The sequence below is a fragment of the Lathyrus oleraceus genome, chromosome 3 (assembly GCF_024323335.1).
Source record: "Lathyrus oleraceus cultivar Zhongwan6 chromosome 3, CAAS_Psat_ZW6_1.0, whole genome shotgun sequence".
NCBI lineage: Eukaryota > Viridiplantae > Streptophyta > Magnoliopsida > Fabales > Fabaceae > Lathyrus > Lathyrus oleraceus.
This window is the reverse complement of record NC_066581.1, coordinates 316092513-316116832: the sequence shown is the minus strand read 5'-3', so window position 1 is coordinate 316116832 and position 24320 is coordinate 316092513. Positions and strand designations below refer to the sequence as shown.

The following is a 24320-nucleotide window of genomic DNA, read 5'->3' as shown; positions in this document are numbered from 1 at the left end:
TAAAATAGTAACCATAGGTAAGAAAAGCGTCACGTTGGGGGAAGTTACACTAACAGTATGATGTGATTATTATTTGGCAAGTGATTTTTTTTAATTTTAATATTTGATAGAAGTTGTAAGAGTTGGCAAAGGATAAAAATGAAAGAAAAAAAATAGGTCATTCAATTTTGATGTATCCCCGTTATAAATAGGTATAGATATATCATTTGCAATTTTTTACTTCTGAACATATACTCAAGTTATTTTATTCAGATACTTATTACACTCTCCGTTCTACCATGAATTTATATATTACTCCAAATACTTTAGTGAACATTTAATTAATTTGTTTCTACAAAAGATGAATGTCACTTTCCTCTTTCTGAAATAGTAAAGAACATACCTTTGAGAGAGACATTCTAAAAGAAATATTGTAAACCGGTATTTATGAAGGATATAAATAGATTAGTAAAATTTAAAATATTCGATTTATGAAGGATATAAATACATGATGTAGAATAAGGCACACATATCTTCTTTTATCTATAAGAATATATCTATAATCTATATTTACTACTATTTTCGACATAATTAGTGAATGTATGTTCCTTATAAATTACATATGTGTTTGACAATTACATTAACAAAATGGAAAATAATACCCGTCAAATATCAAGTCAACAACAAAGACCAAAAATGGTCGAAAATGAAAGGAAGAGGAGACAAAATATGAGGAATGATCAGAGAGAAAATCATTTGTCGAGATGACGTGAAAATTATAGGCGGCAGAAGGAGCAAGATAAATAAGCTCAAACATCTCGCCCTATAAACACTCAGTCGAGAATTCCATTTCAAAATTTTACAAATATGACTTTTCCAAGATCACACTTTCAAGGAACTCATGACAATGAAGCTGACCCAAATAGAATTACATATGTTAATGATGTTGCACTTGGTTGGTGATGATTAATATATACATTATATATTACATTGTATAATTTTGTTCGTTTTCGTCATATCTAATCTTATGTATTTAAACCCGCAGGTCTTAATAACACATCACCTAATCAACGAAACAACATGAGTCAATCCGATATAGGTATAACGAATATTGTTCTAAGTATGCGAGTAGTAATATTTACACATGTATATATATTAATTATTATTTTTGCATCAGATGATATAGATATTGATTAAGCTTTGGAGGATGCAGTAATATCATACGTTAACATGGATGCTAGAGAAAATGTCAAATTATCATGTCGTCCTCAAGGTATGTTCATTTAAATATTTTGTGTCAGATAAATATATATTTTACTCAAGTGACATAAAATTTAAAATCATGTAATAAGAAATGAGAAATAGTAATCATTAATCATCATTAATTATTAATAGATGTAATAAATACCTTGACTATGAAGGATAATGATTCACAAATAAAGCAGTCAAACTTTAATTTTAGAACACTTTGTTAGGAAGATAACCTAATTCGGAACACATTATCATGTATAAACTAGATTCCATACCTTTAGTTTTATCTTCGGAACAAAGACAAGTATATATTAATTCTTAAGTTATTACATATAAATTATTACACATCCGATACCACTTTAGCGGACAATACATGAAGGGAATTGTTGTTGGTGTAACGTGATCACCGGAAAAAATTTATATAACATGCAGTCTTCACTTTTTCCATAATAAAAAATGGTAATTAGTATCATATTTTTTCAATAAATAAAGATCTGTCTACATTGTAGAAATATTCAATAAAGTGCTGAAATAAAATTATTGAATATAAATTATAAATTTAGAAATATAAAAGGTAAGTTTGAATGACAAAAGAAAAAAAAATATTGAATTCAATGTTAGAATTCTATAGTTATAAAGTGCAGTAATTATGTCAAAAAAGCACAGTAATTAACCAACAAAATTAATCAATAAATTTTAAATACACCTAATATTTGAACATAAAACAAAGAATTAAGAATAAATACTACGGTGCTGACAATTGCCTCATACGTTTTACAAGTCAAGCAGTTCCTTTTTACATATTAGTTAATTGTTTTGAGAATTTAAAAAAAAAAAAAAAGACAATTCACTTAAACATTATATCTGTAGTTTTAAATAAACTTTTTAAATCAACTGCTTAATTTTTCTATACACAATTCAATATTTTTAGTAACTTACATGTTTTAAAATAAATAAATATTAAAATTAATGGACAAATAAAAAACAAATAAAAATGGGCAGTTATGAAAGGAAATGTAATATTGGAATAAAAAAAGGCAGCCCAAAATTCCCTATCCTCTTTATAGATAGTAAGTAATAGATTGTATTTTAGATTTTAAATAATATTTAGTAATGATATCAAACTCCTTCCTGTAGAATCAAGACATGTTTTTCGAGCAAAACACAATATTGCTCGAAATTTCAAAAATAACATGACGATGGAAAAATCCCGGTTGCCTCATCCAATTACCTGTAGACACTGCAATGCAAGATTGTTTCATCATGAATCACGTGACATGTGCTGTACTGGTGGAAATGTATCATTTTCACGAGTTAATGCTCTTATAGAATTACAATAATTATCTTTGGATGATTCAGCTGAAGGAAAACATTTTAGGCAACATATTCGAAATTATAATCATGTGCTCTCATTCACTTCAATTGGTGTTCACGTTAATGAGAATATTCTTGCATCTGGTCGTGGTATATACATATTTCGTGCTCAAGGTGTTTTTTACCATAATATAGGAGGTTTTTATCCAAATGAGGGTGTCAGGCCGCATTTCTTACAATTATACATCTACGACACCGATAATGAGCTACATAATAGAATGCAGGAAAATCCACAGCTGCACCAAAATGTAGTTCACAAATTACAGAAAATGCTTCATTAGTTTAATCCTTTTGTAATTAGGTTCAAGCAACTGTCACTACTCCCAAATATCAGTGAATGTAGCCTCATACTTAAGGAGCGTCCAAGTAATCACCATCAATACAATCTTCCAACTGTAGAACAAGTTGTGACAATTATTGTTGGATGTGATGCAGATTCTATGGAATATGGAAGAGATATTAATGTCATTCGTCATGATGGAAATCTCAAAAAAGTTCAACAGACAAAGGGATATTATGATCCTTTGCAATATCCTATATTATTTCCATTTGGGACACATGGTTGGGACGTCAACACAACAAATTGTAATGGACGAAGAGTGTCATGTCGAGCGTATTACAGTTACATGCTTCATGTAAATTTAGATTAACTTTAGTAGAGAGTATGCTTCGCTAAGCATTGTTTAAAAAGCTTTACATTTAGCACGACATTTTTTTCAATCAACTGTAGATTCGTCCAAATGATCAATAAATGTTGTTAAATGCGGGTCGACTATTGGAACAATATGTTATAGAGAATTATGTCAAAATTGAATCAGGAGGTTAAGGTGGATTAAAGAGCACCAACGTGATATACATGCTGAATTATACCAAGGTTTACAGGATGCTTTGTATGTTGATGAAACTAATGCAGGTACAAATTCATATAACATAAATTTACAACTTTTGATTAATTATTAGTTGTACTTCTAATTCTAATCATTCATGTTGTCATACCCCGATTTTGGTCCTGAATTTCTTATGTTTTAATTTTGTTTAACATGTTTGGCCCAACCTTACTTTGGTCTTATATGAGGATTGGTTTTGGTCCAAAGTTATGGTGTTGTTCATATGATTGTTAATACTCATAACCAATCTTCTCGTGTCACAAGCCAATGGCCAATCATGCCACTTGATTCATGAATATCCCTTTCAAACCCTAACCTTGTGCCCTCATTTCATGGCCTTGTTAACCTTATTGTCAGTCAAGTTGTTTTCTTTTTTAAAGTCAGGCATCCAAGTCATAAATAAACCAATGGTAAAACCAAATTTCAAATCATTTTTTCAAACCATAGTATAGCTATAGAATTTGTAATTCTTACTATCATGGATTATAGAAGCCAATGACAAAAATGAAGAAAGAAACATGGTTGATATATTCCAATGACACAATACAATACGATAGTTTGGATGAATCTCTATAATAGACAACAAAAGAGAGACGAGGAAACCAGAATTTGATTTTGGCAATGGCCTTATCTTATAATGAATGACACTAAGTTTCAGAATGAGGTCTAAATAAGTAGTGACTGGTTGAAGAAAACCGGGCAAAACAATTATGCAAATAATCAATTCATAAATAAAATTATTCAACTGTCACATTTTGGATTCAGCTGCAATGTTAATTTCTACTTCCTCTTCTAAGGCTTCAAAGGCTGGTAACTCCGTTTGAATTTAAGTCTTCAACACTATCGGTTTTTAACATTGCCACTGTTATGTCCCGTGCCATAGAGGTGGCCCATTTTCACACGTTTTGTCTCCAAAAATCTCTTGTTCTCTGAAGTGATAAGAGTTAACAATGGATCCTACCAGAAACAGTTAAACCTTGAGACCAATATATTTGGATGGATTGTTAGTCATCAACTTCATAGATTGAACATCCAGATCCCTCAGTATCTGCAAAAATAGTAGCATTTCAAATTCCATAACAATTGTGATCAGCATGTATTAAAACAGTTCAAATGTTATTGCAAGAGATTCATCATCGAACCAATAAGTGTATATCTATTACCTGCGCACCAATGCCATACTCCCTAGAGTCAACAGGCAATCCCAACTCCTCATTGGCTTCTACGGTATCGCGCCCATCATCCTGTAGGTTTTAAGCACGGAGCTTGTGGCCCAATCCAATACCCCTACCTTCATGTCCGCGCAAATATACAAGTACACCTCTACCGACCTCTCAAATCTGTTCTTGCCATTTCATCGGATAAAACAGGATTAGCAGTTATTGGAGTCAATTCCCAAGCTTCAAATTCTGAGATTACAAGAAAAGAATAAGTTACTACGCTTACCGTCATGAGAACCGGCGACAGACGAATGCGTATCACTTCATTGAGACAAGAGCCAAGACTCGAAAATCATGTAATAATGTTTAATATTTCATATTCCTGCATTCAATATCACAAGTGGTCACAAGATTTCAAAGAATATCAATGGGATACAAAAAGAGGTGGTGGGACTGCATCGATTCTCCCGATGAAGCGTCATTCAGGATGCAAATAAAGGATTTGGCGTATGAGTCTCTCCAAATTCTCGAAACAGCAACACCAACAAGAGTAAGTCCATTCATAATAGCTGCAATCTGAAAAATCTCACCTGCAGCATTGCATTTTGAAGCAAGCGCACCACCACCTCTACCACTTCTTCTTCCTCCGTTATATATTGAACTCTTCACTTTTTGCAAAAGCCAGTTCACTGGAAACAGGAACTCCTAGTGATGCCACAGTGTTGTGCTGAGCTTGCAATCCGTTAAAAGAATTGAGTGCTGTGATGAACCTCACGTTATGACCCTTCCTGTTGTTCCTTGATTTGGAACCGGTGACTGAGCTTCCTACAACAGTGATTGTAGATGGAGATGTTGCTGAGGCTGAGGCCATTTTTATTATCTGTGAAATATGAGAAAAGTTCAGAGAAGTATTGAATTGATGAGATGAAACTATAAGGAAAGTAAATGCAATAACCTCTTTTGTCTCGTCGTAACTTCCACTGTTATAACATCCAAAGTCAGTCCGGCCATGCTCTTCAACCTGTGATAGTAAGAGATCATTAACTGAAGAAGATTCTCAGTCAAAATTAGTTAGTGATCAGAGTCGTTACCAAAGCTTCAAGGAATTGGGAAGCTTCAGGTCAACAAAGCTCGCTTGAGCGAAGACTTGAACCAATGCTGGGAGATACTTGCTGAACCAATACAAACGGTTATGCGAAGATACAGTGTTCCTGAGCCATTGTTTTTGCAAACTTCAGCATCATAGCCGAGCCACCACCTGAAACCACCCAAAACCAAGTACAAAACAGAGTTGTGATCAAAACCGAAACCGCTTTTGGAATCTTCATCATTTTCACTGCAGTAAAAACATGGCCATTAGTCAAAACTGTAGAAATTACAAGAAATCCCAAATTGGGAATCAAGACAAATTCAAGAAGAAAGTGCACGGATCGTATTACCTTTTCCAGATTAAGTACCGAAATGAGGCAAACAAACTGAGCACCCTAAAGGATTTCGCAGGGTACCCCTTTTGATCTGAGTAACCAGTTCAAAACCCTAAACAGGGTGAATATAAAAGGAGGAAAGAAACCTAATCAGAAAAAAAAGAGGGTTAGAGATAGCGGCGACGGAGAAACCCAAGAGGATCTTTGTGGCTACAGTTCAAAAAGCTTAACGAAATATAAAAAAGGAGCGCTCGGAGGAGTTGAAGAGGACGATTACCTGGTCGTCAAAGTTTGTTGATCAATCCCATTGCAAGAGGTGAGTCTTCATCTCTGACCTCTATTTCATTCTTATTTCGTGATGCACCACTATTCAGGGCCAATCGAAGGTATATGTTTCGTTTGTTGCCGAATCTTTGTATTGTTCTTCGCCTTTTCCAAATGGATTTTGTTTCTGTTGGGAAGAACAGTTTGCATTTTGTATTGAGAGGCGTTTTGTTGAGTTAGAGTGAATGAGAGAGAGCGGCGGTGAGTGAGAGAGGTGAAATCGTGAGATGGTGAGAGCGATGGAGAGGACGAAAAATTGAGAGAGGAAGAATTCTGTCCAATCCGTTTCATTTCCTTTTTTATTTTTATTATTCACTTTAAGTCTGGTTAAATACCTTTTAATCCCATTTAGTGACTTTTGGATGTAGATATTAATATTGGTAATTAACTATGATTCTTTTTTACCATTTCCAACTTATTCCCCTTTGTAAACCCAACAGCCATGCGGCTGGGTTTAATTACTAGTAGACCAACAGTTTTTTTTATTATTTAGTTTTTTTATTTTAATTCTTTTTTAATCTATCTTAGTTTATATATTTAAGTTAGCATTAAGATAATAACTAATGATAAATGGCCTGGTGGAGAGGAGTGGCTTCCATAGTCTTAAGTGGAGTGGGTTCAATACTCATATGTGGTTTTTTTTAGCATTTTATTTTCTTTTAGCATTTTATTTCTTTTAGTATTTGTATTTCCTTTAGTATTTCATTTCTTTTAGCATTTCATTTTATGTTTATGTTTTTATTATACTCATGGTTGATCTGTTTTTTTATTTATTAATTTCATCATTCATTCAAAACCATTTTAAAACTATTAAAATCATATTTCTCGATTCAATGTCGAGCCCATTTTCATACCCTTGTAAGTCGATTGCTTTTAGGCATCGCCATCAACCTCACATGGCTTACTCTTGGGCCTTCTTACAATGAGCTCTTAAGCAACATCGACTTAACTTTCAATAATTTCAAACCTCGGTACTTTAATTGTTTTAATTTAATATTCAAATCATTTTCTAAATAAAACGTGAAGAAAAAGATTACCTGGATGGAATGTCCAGTCGTAATCCCGAATATTAGGCTCAAGCTGTAAGAGCTTGTAAGCCATAAATATTCGTCTTCTCTTAACATTCCAAATATTCAAATTGTTTTCTAAATAAAGTTGAAAGAAAAAGATTACCTGGAGGGAATATCCAGTCGTAATCCCGAATATTAGGCTCAAGCTGTAAGAGCTTGTAAGCCATAAATATTCGTCTTCTCTTAACATTCCAAATATTCAAATTGTTTTCTAAATAAAGTTGGAAGAAAAAGATTACCTGGATGTAATATCCAGTCGTAATCCCGAATATTAGGCTCAAGCTGTAAGAGCTTGTAAGCCATAAATATTTGTCTTCTTTCCAAAACACCTGCAAATATCTCAAATCATCTTCTTAATAAAGTTGGAAGAAAAAGATTACCTGGAGGGAATATCCAGTTGTAATCCCGAATATTAGGCTCAAGCTGTAAGAGCTTGCAAGCCATAAATATTCGTCTTCCCTCCAAAACATTCATAAATATTCGAATCATTTTCTTAGCAATATTGGAAAGAAACGGACTGCCTGGGTGGAATGTCCAGACGTAGTCCCGAGTATTAGACCCAAGCTGTAAGAGCTTGTAAGTCACAAGTACTCGTCTTTCAAACTTCAAAATACCTAATTCATACCTTAATACTTTTTCAATAAAGATGGAAATGGAACATGGTGTATACCGTGCACTCCTGAGGCTAGGATTCGAGATGTATATCTCGCTCATCCAAGTTCTCGCCATCACTCAAAATACATCCAACAAATCAAACTCTTTCTCGCCGCCGTGCGATTAATCAAGAACCTTTTTCATAAATGAAAGATATATTGTCTTAAGTGATACAAAACAATGTTTCGGCCACGATTGTTGAGTCGAGATAAGTGACGCTTTTCCGAATGTAGATTTATAAATCCGTTCGATGTGTGGTATGCGTCCACTCCTCATCTGTTTTGGGTAAAACAATGTTTTCGTCGATTAATACAATATAGCTTTCGCTAAAATCGACCAACAAACAAACATTTTTCTACCCAGAACTACGTAAGCCTTGATTTCTCTTTTGAGATACGTAGGAGCAGGATTTATAAATCTTGTCAGGCCCACTAATAAAAAACTTAGGTTTAGTCCTTCGTTAAAAAATCCAAAAACATTTCTTCTATTTTCTATTCTTTCTTTCCCACCTAATAAATTGAAAAGCCTAACATTTCAAACTAACATTAATGCACACAACTGACCTAATGGTTCCCGTTGAGTACAACGGACGTAAGGGGTGCTAATACCTTCCCCTTGCGTAATCGACTCCCGAACCCTGATATTGGTTGCGATGACCATATCTTATCCTTTCTTTTGTCTTGGGTTTTATCGATATTTCCCCTTTCCTTTTTAGGAATAAATAAAGTTCGGTGGCGACTCTGTTCAGTCCATCATTGCGAGCGTGCGATCGCGCTTCGCTTTGAAGTCGTATCCCCATTTTTTCGAGGTGCGACACATGTATTCTAATACTAATGCATTTCGTGAATCGTCGTAGAAAACTTTGGAAAAAGAACAATTTTGCCATCATTAGTTATTCGCGGTCGTCGAGGCATGACACAACGTTATGAAGATGGCATGGCTATTGTTCTTAACGGCGGTAAACCAACTATTTTTCTAACAATGACATGCAATCCTTCTTGGAGTGAGATAACATCAAAACTTTTATCTTTTCAAATGCCACAAGATCGTCCATATTTGCTAACAAGAATATTTCGTTCGAAATTTGAGCAATTGAAGGATGATGTTATTAATAAAGGAGTCTTGGGAAAAGTTAAAAGCTACATGTATGTCACTGAATTTCAAAAGCGAGGACTGCCACATATGCATATGTTGTTGGTCTTAGAAAGTAACGATAAGTTGCGTGACTGATCCGCTGTCGCACACGGGTCAAAACGAGTAATTAGAAAACTGTAGTTTAGTGGAAGCGACAACTCGAGTATCGTATCGCAAGGATTCTTGTATTATTGTTAACCTAAATAAATCGATTTAAGGGGGATTTATGTTTTAGTGGTCGATTTAGAAAACAAAGCAAAAAAAGTGATTAAAATAAGTGATTATAAAATAAGTCAATCTACTGTTTTCAGTTTCCGGCTAATCACTGGTTTTTACCTACCAATTCCCTAAGCGACTTCGATCTCTATTCGATTCAAATTCGATTGACAAGCGCAATAGATATATGACATATTTATATTCCTATATTCCGAATTAAGTAAACGGATAAATACAATCGTGAATTAAGCAAACACGATTTACAAACGCAATTTAACGACAAAGCAACGAAAATGGCGATTAATAGTTGGAATGCAATCATATGAATTTAATCAAAACCATTCCACAAAATACATGTTAAGCAAATGAAATTTCATAGAATATAATTGAAAGAGAACGAAATTAAATGGATAGAATAAAAACCTCAAAGCCTTAGAAATGCGGTTACAGCAAATTGACTCTAGGAGATTAGTTCCTTTTCATGATCGCACAAAAGCAAAAAGTTATTGTGAATAATGTTTGTTTGCTACAGTACCGTGGTTGCCCTATTAAACAGAATAAGGGTTTCACTTATAATTCAAACTGGGCCGAAAAACCTAAATTTGGCCCAACAAATGGCCCAAAAGAAATTATTTCCTAAAGTACGAAACTTCAACGAATTATTTGAGACATCTGCATTCCGAATCATCTTTTTTCTTCAACACGAAAGTTGTAGCCCTTTCTCTTATCTTTCCAGCGCATGTTAGAACGCACAAAACGGCATGTCGTAGCTCAAGTTATGGTCTAAATAGTCAACATATATCAAATAGCCGCTAAAACTGAAAATAACAAATGAAAATAGATTAAAGGAAAACATGAACTTAAATCTAAAAACATAATAAAATATTAAAATAAGTAAAATAAACTAGATAAATGTCTAAGTACAATTATAGAAGAATGTGCATCAAAATGCACTGATCAGTGACCCAAAAGATTATGATAGTATGGTAAGAACAGAACTACCTAAATTAGAATGTGAACCACAGTTGCATGAAGTTGTTGTAAAACATATGATCCATGGACTTGCGGCATGATCAACCTAAAGTCTCCATGTATTAAATACGAACATTGTAAGAAAAGGTATCCCAAACAATTCTTGGATGAAACACGTCAAGGCACTGACTCATATCCCGAGTATAGGAGAAGGTTTGATGAATCTATATCGTTAGGTAGAGATAGGCCTGTCGATAATAGATGGGTGGTTCCTTATAACCCTTGGTTACTATTAAAGTATGACTGTCACATCAATGTAGAGATTTGCAGTAGTATTAAAAGTATCAAGTATCTATACAAATATGTGTATAAAGGCCCTGATCGTGTGGCTATCGAGGTTCATAAATGATCATATATGGATGAAGTTCAGCAATATGTTGATGCAAGATGGATTTGTGCTCCCAAGGCATTATGGAAGATATTTTGACTCACTCTTTACCGATTATATCCTTCGGTTGAAAGATTGCAGATCCACTTGCAGAACCGCCATCAAGTGCACTTTTATGATCATCAGCGAATTGCAGATGTGTTAAATAATGAACGCAACTCCAAAACAATGCTCACACAATTCTTTGCATTGAATGTACGAGATCCACAAGAAAGAAATTATTTGTATAGAGAGATTCCAGAGCATTATTGTTGGAACAAGCGGGACATGAAATAACATCGTAGGTGGTCAACCAGAAAAGTTATCGGGAGAATCTATACGGTATCACCTTCGGAGAGAGATAAGTTTTACTTGCGACTGTTGTTATCTCATGTCACAGATCCAACCAGTTGGGAATATCTTCTTACAAAGAATGGCACGACTTTCAATACATTCAAAAAATCAGTCGAGGATAGGGGATTTCTAGAGACTGATCATAGTATTCGTGATTGTTTGGTTAAGGCTACGAGTCTCTGAATGCCATATGCTTTATGAAGGTTATTCGTGACGATTTTAATATTTTGTGAACCAACTGATGTTAGAGGCCTTTGGAATGAGTTTTTTTTACACATATGGTAGAGGATTATCAAACAACTAACAATGTTGTGGAATCAGACTTGACTAATATGTTGTTGAAGGACTTGAATGAACTCTTAAACCTACACGGTAAAAAAATTAAAGATTATGATCTCCCATCTTTAGCCCCTAATACAATAGACAGAGATGCAATTTCAAGTATCATACAATAGGAGTTAGCGGTCGATATCCCCAATGAAGATATTGAATCTGTTGCTAAGTTAAATAATGATCAAATAATTGAAATTCAAAACCATTATGAATTTAATTATTCAAAAACACAGTGGGATATTTTTTGTTGATGGTCCAGGAGGAACAGGTAAAACATTCCTTTATCGAACAATAATGGCAAGTTTAAGAAGTAGAGGAGAAATTATCTTCGTAACTGCATCATCTGGTATAGCTGCAACATTATTACCCGGTGGTAGGGCTACACACTCTCGATTTAAGATACCTATTGATATACAAACGAGTTCCATTTGTGGTATTCAAAAGCAAAAAGATCTTGCAAATCTCATTAGAGTTGTTGCTGCAATAATTTGGGATGAAGCACCAATGACAAACAAATTTTTTTTGGAAGCCTTAGATCGATCGTTACAAGACATTTGTAGCAACAATGCTCCATTTGGTGGAAAAGTTCTGATCATGGGGGGAGATTTTCGTCAAGTTCTTCCTTTTGTAAGAAAAGGTACTAAGGCACAAATGATTTCAGCGTGTATTATTCAGTCTCATTAATGGAATCATACCAAGATTTTGCGTTTGCGTTAAAATATGCGATCATTGCATGATCTAGAGTTTGCAGAATTTCTTATTCGCATTGGTGATGGTGTTGAACCTACCAAACCAGATGACATGATGAGGTTACCTTTACATATTACAATCCCGTGGGAAGGTGAACATTCCATACAAGTACTTATCCAACATATTTTTCCTAATTTAGAATTGCATGGTTGGGATGCCCCATATATGGTACAAAGAGCTATTTTGACACCAACAAATGATGATGTCCAGAAATTGAATAATATGATTATCGACCAGTTTCCAGGAGAAAAACATGATTTGTTGTCGTTTGACGAGGTTGAAAGAGATAATCATAATTTATACCAGCAAGAATTCTTAAACTCAACTGCACAAGGTAGTTTGCCACCACACATTCTAAAGATGAAAAAGGGTGCACCATTAATGTTGTTACGAAATTTAGATCCTAGATATGGATTGTGTAATGGGACGCGGTTATTATGTCGTGGTTTATTTATGAATATGTTGGATGTGGAAATCTTGACAGGAAGCAACGCTGGAAAACAAGCTTTTTTGCCTAGAATTAAAATAAAAACATCTACAAGTGATGAACTTCCTTTTGTCCTTAGTAGAAAGCAGTTTCATGTGCGACTAAGTTTTGCAATTACAATAAATAAATCACAAGGACAAATCATTCCAAATGTTGGAATATATCTTCCACGACATGTTTTTAGTCATGGACAGTTATATATGGCTTTATCCAGGGGTGTTTCACATACTACAACAAGAACTTTAACTAGGGAAGGAAAATTGAAAGGAAAAGATGGTGATTATACAAAAAATTTAGTCTACAAACAAATTCTTTTATCGCACCCGCAAGTATTTATTAAGTACATTAAAAAAACTGCTCACACATTGATTCTCATTCTGGTTACACGACATATCAAACTTATATTATATTCTTTATATCATAACTAAATATAATTTTCTTTTGCTTTAATATACAGCCAAACTAGAACACAGTGAAATCTTTCAATTATGTAAGAAGTTGAGACAAAAGGATGTTGAAACTTGCTTTAACATAAAAGTAAGTTATACTTAATCATTTATTTTATACTTTTATGTTAGATATCAATTGGGTTATACTTATTCTCATTATTCTTATGCAATAAATTTTAGATAGCAGACTTTGAAGATAAATGGAACACATGGAAGGATGAACAAAGTATTTCATCCATCGGCAAACTCGACAATAAGGTGTATTTACCTTTCCGCGATACGTATAAAAAATTGTTTCTTGCATTTTCATCACTCTTTCACTAACATTTTTATCATCCTTATTGAAACAGGTCAAACGTCTGAAAATTTACTCTATCGGTTGGAGCTCCACAGTGATAACAGATAAAACACAACTTTGGAAAATGGTGAAAAGAGAAATAATATCTCAAAGGATGGAGAGGTTTTTATTTAATTCATTTAAGAATATTTTTAATCTAGACTATTTTTGAATGCATGAGTTTAATTGCTATTTGTGATTTATGTAAATAAAACCATATATATTTACTAAGTCCATTGTTTTCCTTATTTACCAGAATTCGAGGTAATTCAGAAATAAGTCATAATTGTTGTTCTACCAAATCTAGACTAAAATAAAGTATCTCCATTCTTCAAATATTATTTGTGTCACAATAAAACGATATTATATTCAAACGAGTCAAATATTCTGAATGTATTTCTTTGATGATATGACATTTCTTCATGTATTTGTAGTTTTTTAAATCTCAAAAGTGCATTGATAAAGGGATGTACAAAGAATTGATTTGAATCTTTATAAGGTAAAAAAAACTTGATTACACTACTTACTATTAATTTTACCATCTTTTTATCTAAAAAAATTCTAATTTAAGAGTCTTACATTTTTTCTTTACTACGGAAAACAATTGGAGGGAAAAAGAAAGTACTTCGAATATAGATTTCATGTTCGACATTCCTCTTAAAGAACGTCATTGATTACTCCGTATCAATATTATTTTGCATCCTTCGATATAATTTTGAATATCCTTGTTTACCATTTTCAAAATGTAATAATATTATTTTTAATGCGATCTACAATAGAAATCTCATAAAAAAATATTTATTTTTCTCTGTTGAGCACATTAAAAATATAAACATCCTTTCGATATGTTAGGGTTCAACATTTTAAAGACGCAACTATTCCACCGGCAATTTGCAAAGCTCCGATGAATAACCAGTCACTGCACTTCATCGACTCTCTAATGTCGAGCGTAGTTCTCCCGACGACCTCTTTGCTCGAATTCTATCATTTCTTCCGGTGAGGTCTCTTCTGCAACTCAGGTGCGTCTGCAAGTCATGGAAAACCCTAATCTCTCAACCCACATTCATCAAACTACACCTTCAAAGGTCCGAAAAAAAACCCCAAATTACACTAATGTCATTCACATTCAACGATTTCAAAATAATACCTTTCCCTATACATCGTTTACTCGACACCACCACCTCCATCACCCTCCCTCACAAAATTCGCTTTCAATTTGATACCATTGGATACTATCATGTTGTTGGTTCTTCCAACGGATTACTCTGCATGCTACTGTATTTTTCCTGGCCTAGTTTTGATGAGATTATGCTTTATTTATGGAACCCAGCAACCAGGAAATTATCTAACAAAATAGTTTTTCCTCATGACTCTAACCCTAAGTTGTATAAAGATCCATTTAGATCATGGAAATTCTCGTTTGGATATGATAATTCAACCGACACGTATAAGATCCATTTCTTCCGGTGAGGTCTCTTCTGCAACTCATATGACTTTCCAAAATTGGTCTTGTTCCCATTGTGTCTTTCTCCGAATGGCGAGACATTGATATTGACATGGAATGGTGGAGAGAACCAAGCAATTCTTTATAATTTGAGAGATAATAGAGCAGAGAAAACTATGATTACCAATAAAATCGAGTGGTTTCGTGCCAAATATCATGTTGAAAGCTTGGTTTCAACAGGTTGAAAGTAAGTTTCTTTTAAACTATTATTGGTACAATTTAGCACAATTATTGGTACATAATAATTTGGATTCTATTATTTTTATGTCTCTTTAGATTGTTTCAGGACTGGGTTTGCTGTTATGGTCAAATTGAAATATAATGGGAGATATGATGTTGCTGCCTTGTTACATTGTTTTCATGTTTCTGCTAGTGAGTTTGGTGTATTAAACTTTTCAATATCAAACCGATCTTAGTCGTATAAAGGCTTTCGTGATTTCCAATACAGATGTGTGATATTGATTGCGGTCGTCGCGGTGTAAATTACTCTCTCCGTTTCAGAAAAAATATCTTATATTCGAATACCCTATTAATTGTAAATTGTAGGAAAAAGAATAGTTGGATAAAATGAAAATTAATAAATAAGGATACGATAATGAAAAAATAATAATAAATGTTGCATTGATACAGTAAAATGACAATTATTTTGAAGAAAAAAAATACAAATTAGATATTTTTTTATGAGACGGAAAGACTAACTTTTAACCTAAAATAAAATACAAATTAGACATTTTCTATTACGATTGTTTTCTTTCCTATACCATTGTAAGATCATGATTTTATGTGTAGTAGCTTATTTTTCTGTTTAAGATAACTACAAAACAAACGACTAAAGTTGGGGTAATTTTGATAGTATTTAATAGTTTTAGAATCTTCTTTACTGCTGACAATAATTGAGATGAATGATCATGACTAATGATGAATTATATATTTAACAACGGCCAGATATATCGATAAATGTATAATCAAAAAATTCTCAGTGCATGTCTTTATAGTCTAGTGTCTCAAAAATTTTCATGCCAACTTTGACAATATTTCCAATGATTTTGGCAATCTTTAAAATTTTGAGGGAAATATTAAAAATATTTTTTTGTGGGCTAAAAACAAATTTTGGTAGAACAGGTTGATTTTGTAAATATGATCTATTTGAAGATGCTTAAGCTTGACATAAATAATGAGTTTTGAACATTACTTTTGATTTTGCTTCACATTTAGGATCTATGATAAGCGGTACTAGAGTTGCTATCTTATAAATACATATGCTAAGATCATTTGCATCACACTAAAATATGCTTGATTAAGATTTTTCTCGTTGAAAATCCTAAATATTGAAGCACATGATTAAACAAAGGAAGACTCAATCTAATGCTTTAATCATTTTGAAGAACAAATCTTCATGGCTTCAACAGATAACAGATAAGTGTATTTTAATATCATGTAATATCGATTCTAAAATTTAACATGTAGTATGAAAGTCTATATTATATGATTTATGTTCCTTTGATTGGTTACATTTGGTAAAAACAATATGGGTGTGCAATATGTTTTTTTTAATATCCAACACGTTGGACAAGATGTTCAATCATAGGGGTGGCAAAACGGGCTTCCGTCCCGTCCCATTTCATCCTGCTTTAAGTCCACCAAAAAAATGGGCAGTGCGAACAAATCTGTCAAGTGAAATTGAGCTTAAAAATCTAGTTCGTCCCGCCAAGATGACGGGTTGATAGAACGGGCTTGCCCGCCTATTTTATTTATTTTTTAATAGATGAATATGTTTATTTTTATATTTCCATTAGATTTTTCACTTATTTTTTAGAATAAATTTTTATAAAGCATCTTTTTAACAAATTTTATTTAAAAAAATATTGCATATATTCACAAATAAATGAATAAAATAGAATCATCATCAAGTGTTTCAAAATTATAGGTCAAACAACGAACCAAAATAAAAATTTTGAGTGTTTGATAACTAAATTGGAGGGTTGGCGGACCAACCCTCCCCTTTTTTGTCGAGATTAAGGCGGGGCGGAATTAAGGTTGGGCGGGTTGAACGGATAAACAAACAAAAAATCCTAATCCAATCCTCCATTTATTGGTTGGTGCGTTGGTCGACCCGGCGGGCCACGACCCATTTTTCCACCCCTATTCCACCATGTGTGTAGCATCTGTCCTCAGTATATAAGACATATTTAGTGAATTTTTCTGAGCGAATTCTATAGGATTCCTAAAGATATGGTTTTTATGATTTGTATCCACTACTACGAAAAATACCTCTCATAGCAGTTGGAAAAGGGATACAATCGCGTCCGACCAACTGTTGTAAGGTAAAGTGTGATTGTATGTATGATTCTTTCTACAACGATGGTGCGAACATGATTATATGTCAAGTAACACACAAACTATCACAACAGTTACTTTAAACAACCGTTGTTGTATGTCTTTTAGTAAAATAAAAAATGCAGCAATAGAACAACAATAACAACAACAAGAATAACACGACTAAAAACAAAAACAACAAGAACTGCAACAACAACAACAACAACAAGAACTATAAGAAGAACAACAAGAACAACAATAAAAACAATAACAATAACAACAATAGCAACAACAACAACAACAAAAATAACAAAAACAACAACAAGAACATCAAGAATAACAATAAGAACAACAACACCACCAACAAGAATAACAATAATAACACAAACAACAACAACAACAAGAACAACAAAAACTAACATTGTTAAGTCGAATTAATGTTTTCCTTGTCTCATTCAAGTTGGAGAAGAGGTGATAGAGTTCTGAAATTTGTTAATTAATGAAATGATGTTTTTAAGTTTTGTTTATGGAAGAAATGATGTTTTCAAGCTTGGTTTAGTGGAGAAAAAGAGTGTCGCAAATGAAAGATGATATTTAGAGGTAGAAGATAAAGTTCGTCTAAGTTGGAAGTTCATCTAAGTTTTTGGTTTCACGCGGATCACTAATGGTAGTGTCTTGAGCGTTGATACTCAATAAATGGACGACAAATATTTGTGTAAGAACGGTGAGGAAACTCAAAAAACATGCTTATATCTCCCCCTTGACCCTGAGTTACTTTTCATCACAATTGAAAGTTCCAACCGTGGTAAAAAGTGGCTTAAAATAAATAAAAACAAAACAGTAGATATTAGGATTCGAACTCATGACCATGCGCCACTTTTCACCACGGTTGAAAATTTCAACTGTGGTAAAAAGTGGCTTAATAATAAATAAAAATATAGGTGCTAGAATTCGAACTCATGACCATGCGCCACATTTCACCATGATTGGAAGTTCCAACCATTGGAAAAGTGGCTTAAAATAAATAAAAAACAAAACTGTAAGTGTTAGAATTCGAACTCATGATCAAGTGCATTTTTCACCATGGTTGAAAATTTCAACCGTGGTGAAAAGTGGCTTAAAAATGAAAATGAAAGTAAAATACCTAAGTAAATAAATTCTACCACAATAGATACTTTGACTGAGAATGAAATGACATTATAAAAGGTGGTTTTTGTAGGAGTGATCTTTTAGTAATATATTATTTAATAAGATTTGCTAAAATATTTATTAAGACCAAATCAATTTAAATGGGTTTAATATTGAATGAAGATGTAATATTTAAAGGAAGTGACATTAATTATGCTTTTTGTAGAACCTATTCAAAATGAACGTTCCGATGAAGAGTTCGATGATGAAGGCTTGAAGTTGAAAATGATGGACCAATTGAGACTCATACACATGTGATGCCACATTGAACAAGAAAAGTTCTTAATAAACTTGTATATTTTGAATTATTACTTGAATGTGTAGTTAGTAATGAAGTAATGAAGGCTATCTCATACATTTTTCTCTGCTAGCCAATGTTGAGCCATTCAACCATGATGAGGCAATAAATAGTAAGTTATGGAAGGAGTATGTGAATGAGGAACTTGATTTAATTGAAAAGAATAAGACTTAGGATCTAGTAACTCTACTCGAAAGAAATAAGACTATTGATATGGAGGTGATATTCAAGGTAATGTTGATTCCAAATGGCTAATTTTTAAAGCATAAGACAAGGTTAATAGCTAGAGGTTTCTTGCAGAAGAATGATATTGACTATAATGAAATATTTTTTCGGTTGGTAATACTTCAGATAGTGACACTAGTTCTGACAATAGCTAGTAGTAAGAATTGAACCCTATACCATTTAGATGTAAAGTCTGCATCCATAAATGGTCCATTGAAAGAAACGATTTTTGTCACTCAACCACCCGATTTTGACATGAAAGGAAAAGAAGAGAATCAAGATCCCTCTTTATCCTTCATGAAAAATACATTCATAGATGAATAATCCCCACAACCTCAAATTTGAAGAAAAGAGTTGGAACTTGGCTATGGAATTCTTCTTCTAGCTAGATTTTCCTCTTCTACTCAACTTCTTCCTTTCTCCAACTTTCACGTACCAACACTTTCTCTCTCAACTTTTTCTATTTAAAACAAATAAAATCTAATTCTATTTTATTTTATTATTTTTTACCACATCCCCTAAACTCTTAGTATTTCTCTCCTCACCATAATAATTATATTATAATTTTATTTTCCTCACAAAACCAAATATATCATTATTTTTATTATTTTTAACTTAACTAAAACTTCTTATAATTCTACCAAAAACCCAAAATTTCTAAAATACTAATTAAATCAAATAAACCATTATAACACTCAAATAAAAGATTATAAGACATTTTAACTCAATTAAAACAATTTAATTTAAAAGTTAGGGTGTTACAGGCGAGCCCTCGCTAAAAAGACACTAAGAGCAAGTTAATATTGGCGAAACCTAATGAAGGATAACACATTGTTCTTTATAAAATACAACAGATGTGTTGTTCCTTTTGGATTTACTGCATTTTACAAAACAACATCATAAAAAAGTGTTCAAGTTTGTCAAGTTGCTTCAAGATGATTTTCCGAATAAAATATCAATAATGACTACTTGACAAAGAAGAAGAAGAATTCATTATTGATATTTTATTCAGATTCTGATTGATTTGGTGATAGAACTGATAGAAGAAACACTCCAAATTATGTTTTCATGTACAATGAGGTTTCCACTTCTTAGTGTACAAAACAAAACTATCACAATTCTTTCATCATGAGATGTAATGTAAATAGCTAGCTAATTTTTTTCCCAAGAAATTTGGATGGATTCATTGCTAAAAGAGCTGTAATGTAAAGTGCAAAAGCAATGTAATTGTATGATTAACAAGATGTCAACCATAAACATGGCCGATAATTCAATTTCACATAGAAGAAACAAACACATAGAGACTGGGCTCAACTTCATAAGAGAACAAATTATGAATAAAATGCTTGAAATTTCATATTGTATAGAATTGCAGCTAGTTGATGGATTCACAGTATAGAATTGCAGCTAGTTGATGGATTCACAAAGGCATTGAAGAATATTTGTGTTCTTAAGAGAACAACTAGGATTAATGTCTACTTAGATTTATGGATTATTAGGGATGTGTTGTGTGTTACTGCATAAGCATATGTGTCCCGTTAAGGTTACTCGGTTAGTAGTTATGTAGAGACATCAAATATAGACGATATTGCATTTGTTCATTTTTAAAGGGTAAATTTGAGTCACTAGACTATTTGACCAAGAAATTATGTGTCCTAAGGTGTTACATGTTTGTGATTAGATTCTAAATAACTAATTAACTAATTTAATTAGTTAGATTGATTTGGTTAATTAACCAACAAGCTAAAGTCGTTGTTTATTAAGTTTTAAATAATCAATCATACAAGTCAATCACTTTATCTTCTATATAGAATATGTTTTTTTACTTGCATCACAAGAAACAATAGTTACTCTAACACTATTATGCATTAGTTTAATGATTTAATAGGTTATATATGGTAATAGGCATCTAAAATAACACACTTTAGTAGACATAACTACTTTTAATATACTTAATTTCGACACACTACATAAGTACACTAAGATGCAATATTCAAGCTTATTAATTATAATTAGGGGTGAAAATATTTCAGGTCAAGCCTATAAGAATATGTAGTATAGCCTATTTAAGTCAAATCTATTTAATAAATAGATTAGATTTACGTTTTTTAAAGGTATATTCAATTAAATAGACTAGACTTAAACTATTAAATATTCTTATATATTAAAAATATATCGATCTATATATATACATATATTAGAAATTATGTTAAATATGCCGACTTATATACGTTAGTCTATAAGACTTCATAACTAAAATGAACTATTTAAAAGCCTTAATGGGAAATAGATTTTTAAATAGGTTTTCACGTCAGACCTAACTTCTAAAAAGGTTATCTTAGATAAAAAATAAATTCTATAAAAAGTTAGACAAAAAAATAAAGTCTATAATAAGTTAGACTCAAACAGACCAGACTCAAACTTTTTAAATATTTCGTATACCAGACTCAAGCTTTCTAATATCTGATTTAGGCTGACCTATTTTCACATTTAAGTATTTTCTCCATTGCATAATGAGTAACATATTTGAAATAAAAGAGTGTTCCAAAATAAATGATCTATTTCAATTTTCAATGTGTATTTTTTAATTTTATCCTCTAATTAATATTACTTTCATCATTTACAATACATGATAAAAATACTTTAATAAAAATATTATTCTATTTCTTTCACGTTTTTTTAATTTGTATGAAATTATTATCTAAATCATTTATTATAAAACGAAAGAAGTACAAACAACTTTTATCATCGGTAATTAACCTTTTTTTTTTCACAAACTTTCACCATCACTTATTAACCTTTGTCTCATTTAATATTTTTTATGTTACTTTTTTCTTCTTCTCTCATTAATTTAATTATCTTAGTTTTCTAGTGAAAATGCAAGAGGACTATGTAACTAATTCTCACACTTTTTTTCTATTCAGAGATGTTGCTAACAGACTATTGTCTAATGTGAGATATTTTTTTTTGGAACTCACATAATATCTTTCCTGGCTTTCTTCTTCGTCATCACTATTATTCTTTTTCTTTTTCTCGTTAGATCTTCCTTTTTCATGTTTTTATATTTCTTTCTTTTTTTCTGTCTTCAAGTTTTCATTAAAAATAGTCTCTTGTGATGAAATAGATCTTGAGATTGTATACACAATTATTTTAATTATGTATTATTAATATAATAGTTTTTTCTTAAATTAATGGTACTTTCACCCCTGCCATTTAAATACGTTTAGGTTTTTTTTCAGAGTGAATTTTTATTTCTACAAATTTACGCTTGTAAATATCATTTTGCATCTTTATTGTACAAATTCGACGATGTGGCATAGACAGCAAAAGCAAAACTTGCTCCAAATTACAAGGGAAAAACTAGAAAATGTTATATTACACTATTGCAATTGCAAATAGAAATTATAGGGAAAAAACTGTCTCAAATTGCAAATCAAAATTACCCTTAACCAATAACCTATGCCTCACTCAACCCATAAAAAGAAAATTTTACTTCATACTCCTATATTTATATAAATACCCCTACAACTTTTTATAAATATCAATTTTATTTTTAATTATTTTTAACCAATTTACTATTTCATTTTTAACAATTCAATTGAGACTTCTGAAAATTACACTATCCACCCTCGTATCGGAACTTATTAAAAAGACATTCAGTATATATTTTTTTCAAATCGGAAGACTTTGTGAAAGACATCCGGAACACTGCAAAGCGTATACCGAAAGAGTTACTTGAAGAGTTCCGGTTCCTTTTGAAAAAAAAATCGTTCCGGAACACTTATCATATGCCTTCCGGCTAACAAAGTGACATAAACCGGAACTTTTCCTTGAAGACTTCCGGTATTCTATTTTTGTAATCTGGAACTCTTCGTTGAAGACTTTCGATTTGCATTTTTACTTTTTTTTTTTACTTTTTTTTATTACGCAGGTATGAAAAATCTTCCCCAAATATGTGTAGATACTTCTTATGCGTTTTTAACCACTCAAATATTTGGTACACGAGAAGAAGTGATTAAATGGATTAAAGAAGTTGTAATCGATAATAAAATAACTGTTATTATCATTCGTTCAGATACTGAAACAGGCAAGAGAGGGAGAAGTAACAAATTAATATTTGGTTGTGATAAAGGTGGGAAACACAAGGATACTGATAGTGGAATCTAAAGTGCATCCAAGAAATGTGGATGCCCATTTAAAATCAGGTCGACTCCGGCGAAAGATGAGTTTGGTCGGAAGATTGATGTAAAATGTGGGGTCTATAATCATGGTTTACCTGATAGATTAGAAGGTCATTCCTTTGTTGGTAGGTTGACCACAGATGAGAAGCAACATGTCGCTGATTTGACAAAGAGACATGTACCACCTAGACACATATTGCTTTCCTTGCAAGACCGAGATCTAAAGAATGTCACTCGGATTATGCAAATATACAAGCATAAGAGTATGATAGAAAAAGAGATAAGAGGTTCTATAAGTGAGATACAACATTTGTTTAAGCTTATTGAGGATGCATGCTATGTGTATTTGAGTAGAAAAATGGATGACTCGGAAGTTGTGAGAGAGATATTTTGGCCCCATCCTGATTCAGTTAAGTTGTTGAATATTTTTCCTATTGTGCTAGTTATGGATAACACCTATAAGACAAACAAATATAGACAACATTTGTTTGAAATTGTTGGCATGACATCAACCGAATTGACTTTTGCTGTCGCATTTGCGTATATGGAGTCTGAGCAGACAGAGAATTTTTGCTGGATCTTGGAGAAACTTAAAGAATTGTTTGTGAAGAAAGATTTGTGTCCACAAGTGATTTTGATAGATAGAGATTTTGCTTTGATGAAAGAAATTGAAATTGTGTTTCCCAGGTCGATTAATTTGCTATGTAGATTTCACATTAACAAAAACGTTGGTGCAAAATGCAAATAATATGTGGTGAATGACATGCAAAAGACGATAGACACATTATGGATGGAAGTTGTTTGGGCTAGTGATGAGATTGAGTATGGTCAACGGTTGCATCAACTTGAGCAGGCATGTGTTGATTATACTGGATTTATTAATTATGTGAAAGACACATGGTTGACTCCACATAGATAGATATTTGTTGGAGCATGGATTAATCGAGTGCTACATTTGGGTAACACGATGACTAATCGGTATGTGTTATATTTTTTACTATGTATTTTTTTTATATGTGATATTTT

General features: G+C 32.4%; 1 protein-coding gene across 1 annotated transcript; it reads left to right on the top strand.

Annotated features, from left to right (window-relative positions):
- Positions 1 to 11504: 11504 nt before the first annotated feature.
- Positions 11505 to 15502, top strand: LOC127131049 (uncharacterized). The gene is made up of 7 exons (XM_051059991.1): positions 11505 to 11667; positions 11819 to 12196; positions 12302 to 13072; positions 13254 to 13333; positions 13426 to 13503; positions 13596 to 13705; positions 15373 to 15502. The coding sequence occupies exons 1-7, from the start codon at positions 11505 to 11507 to the stop codon at positions 15500 to 15502; spliced, it is 1710 nt and encodes a 569-aa protein (XP_050915948.1).
- The last annotated feature ends 8818 nt before the right edge of the window (positions 15503 to 24320 follow it).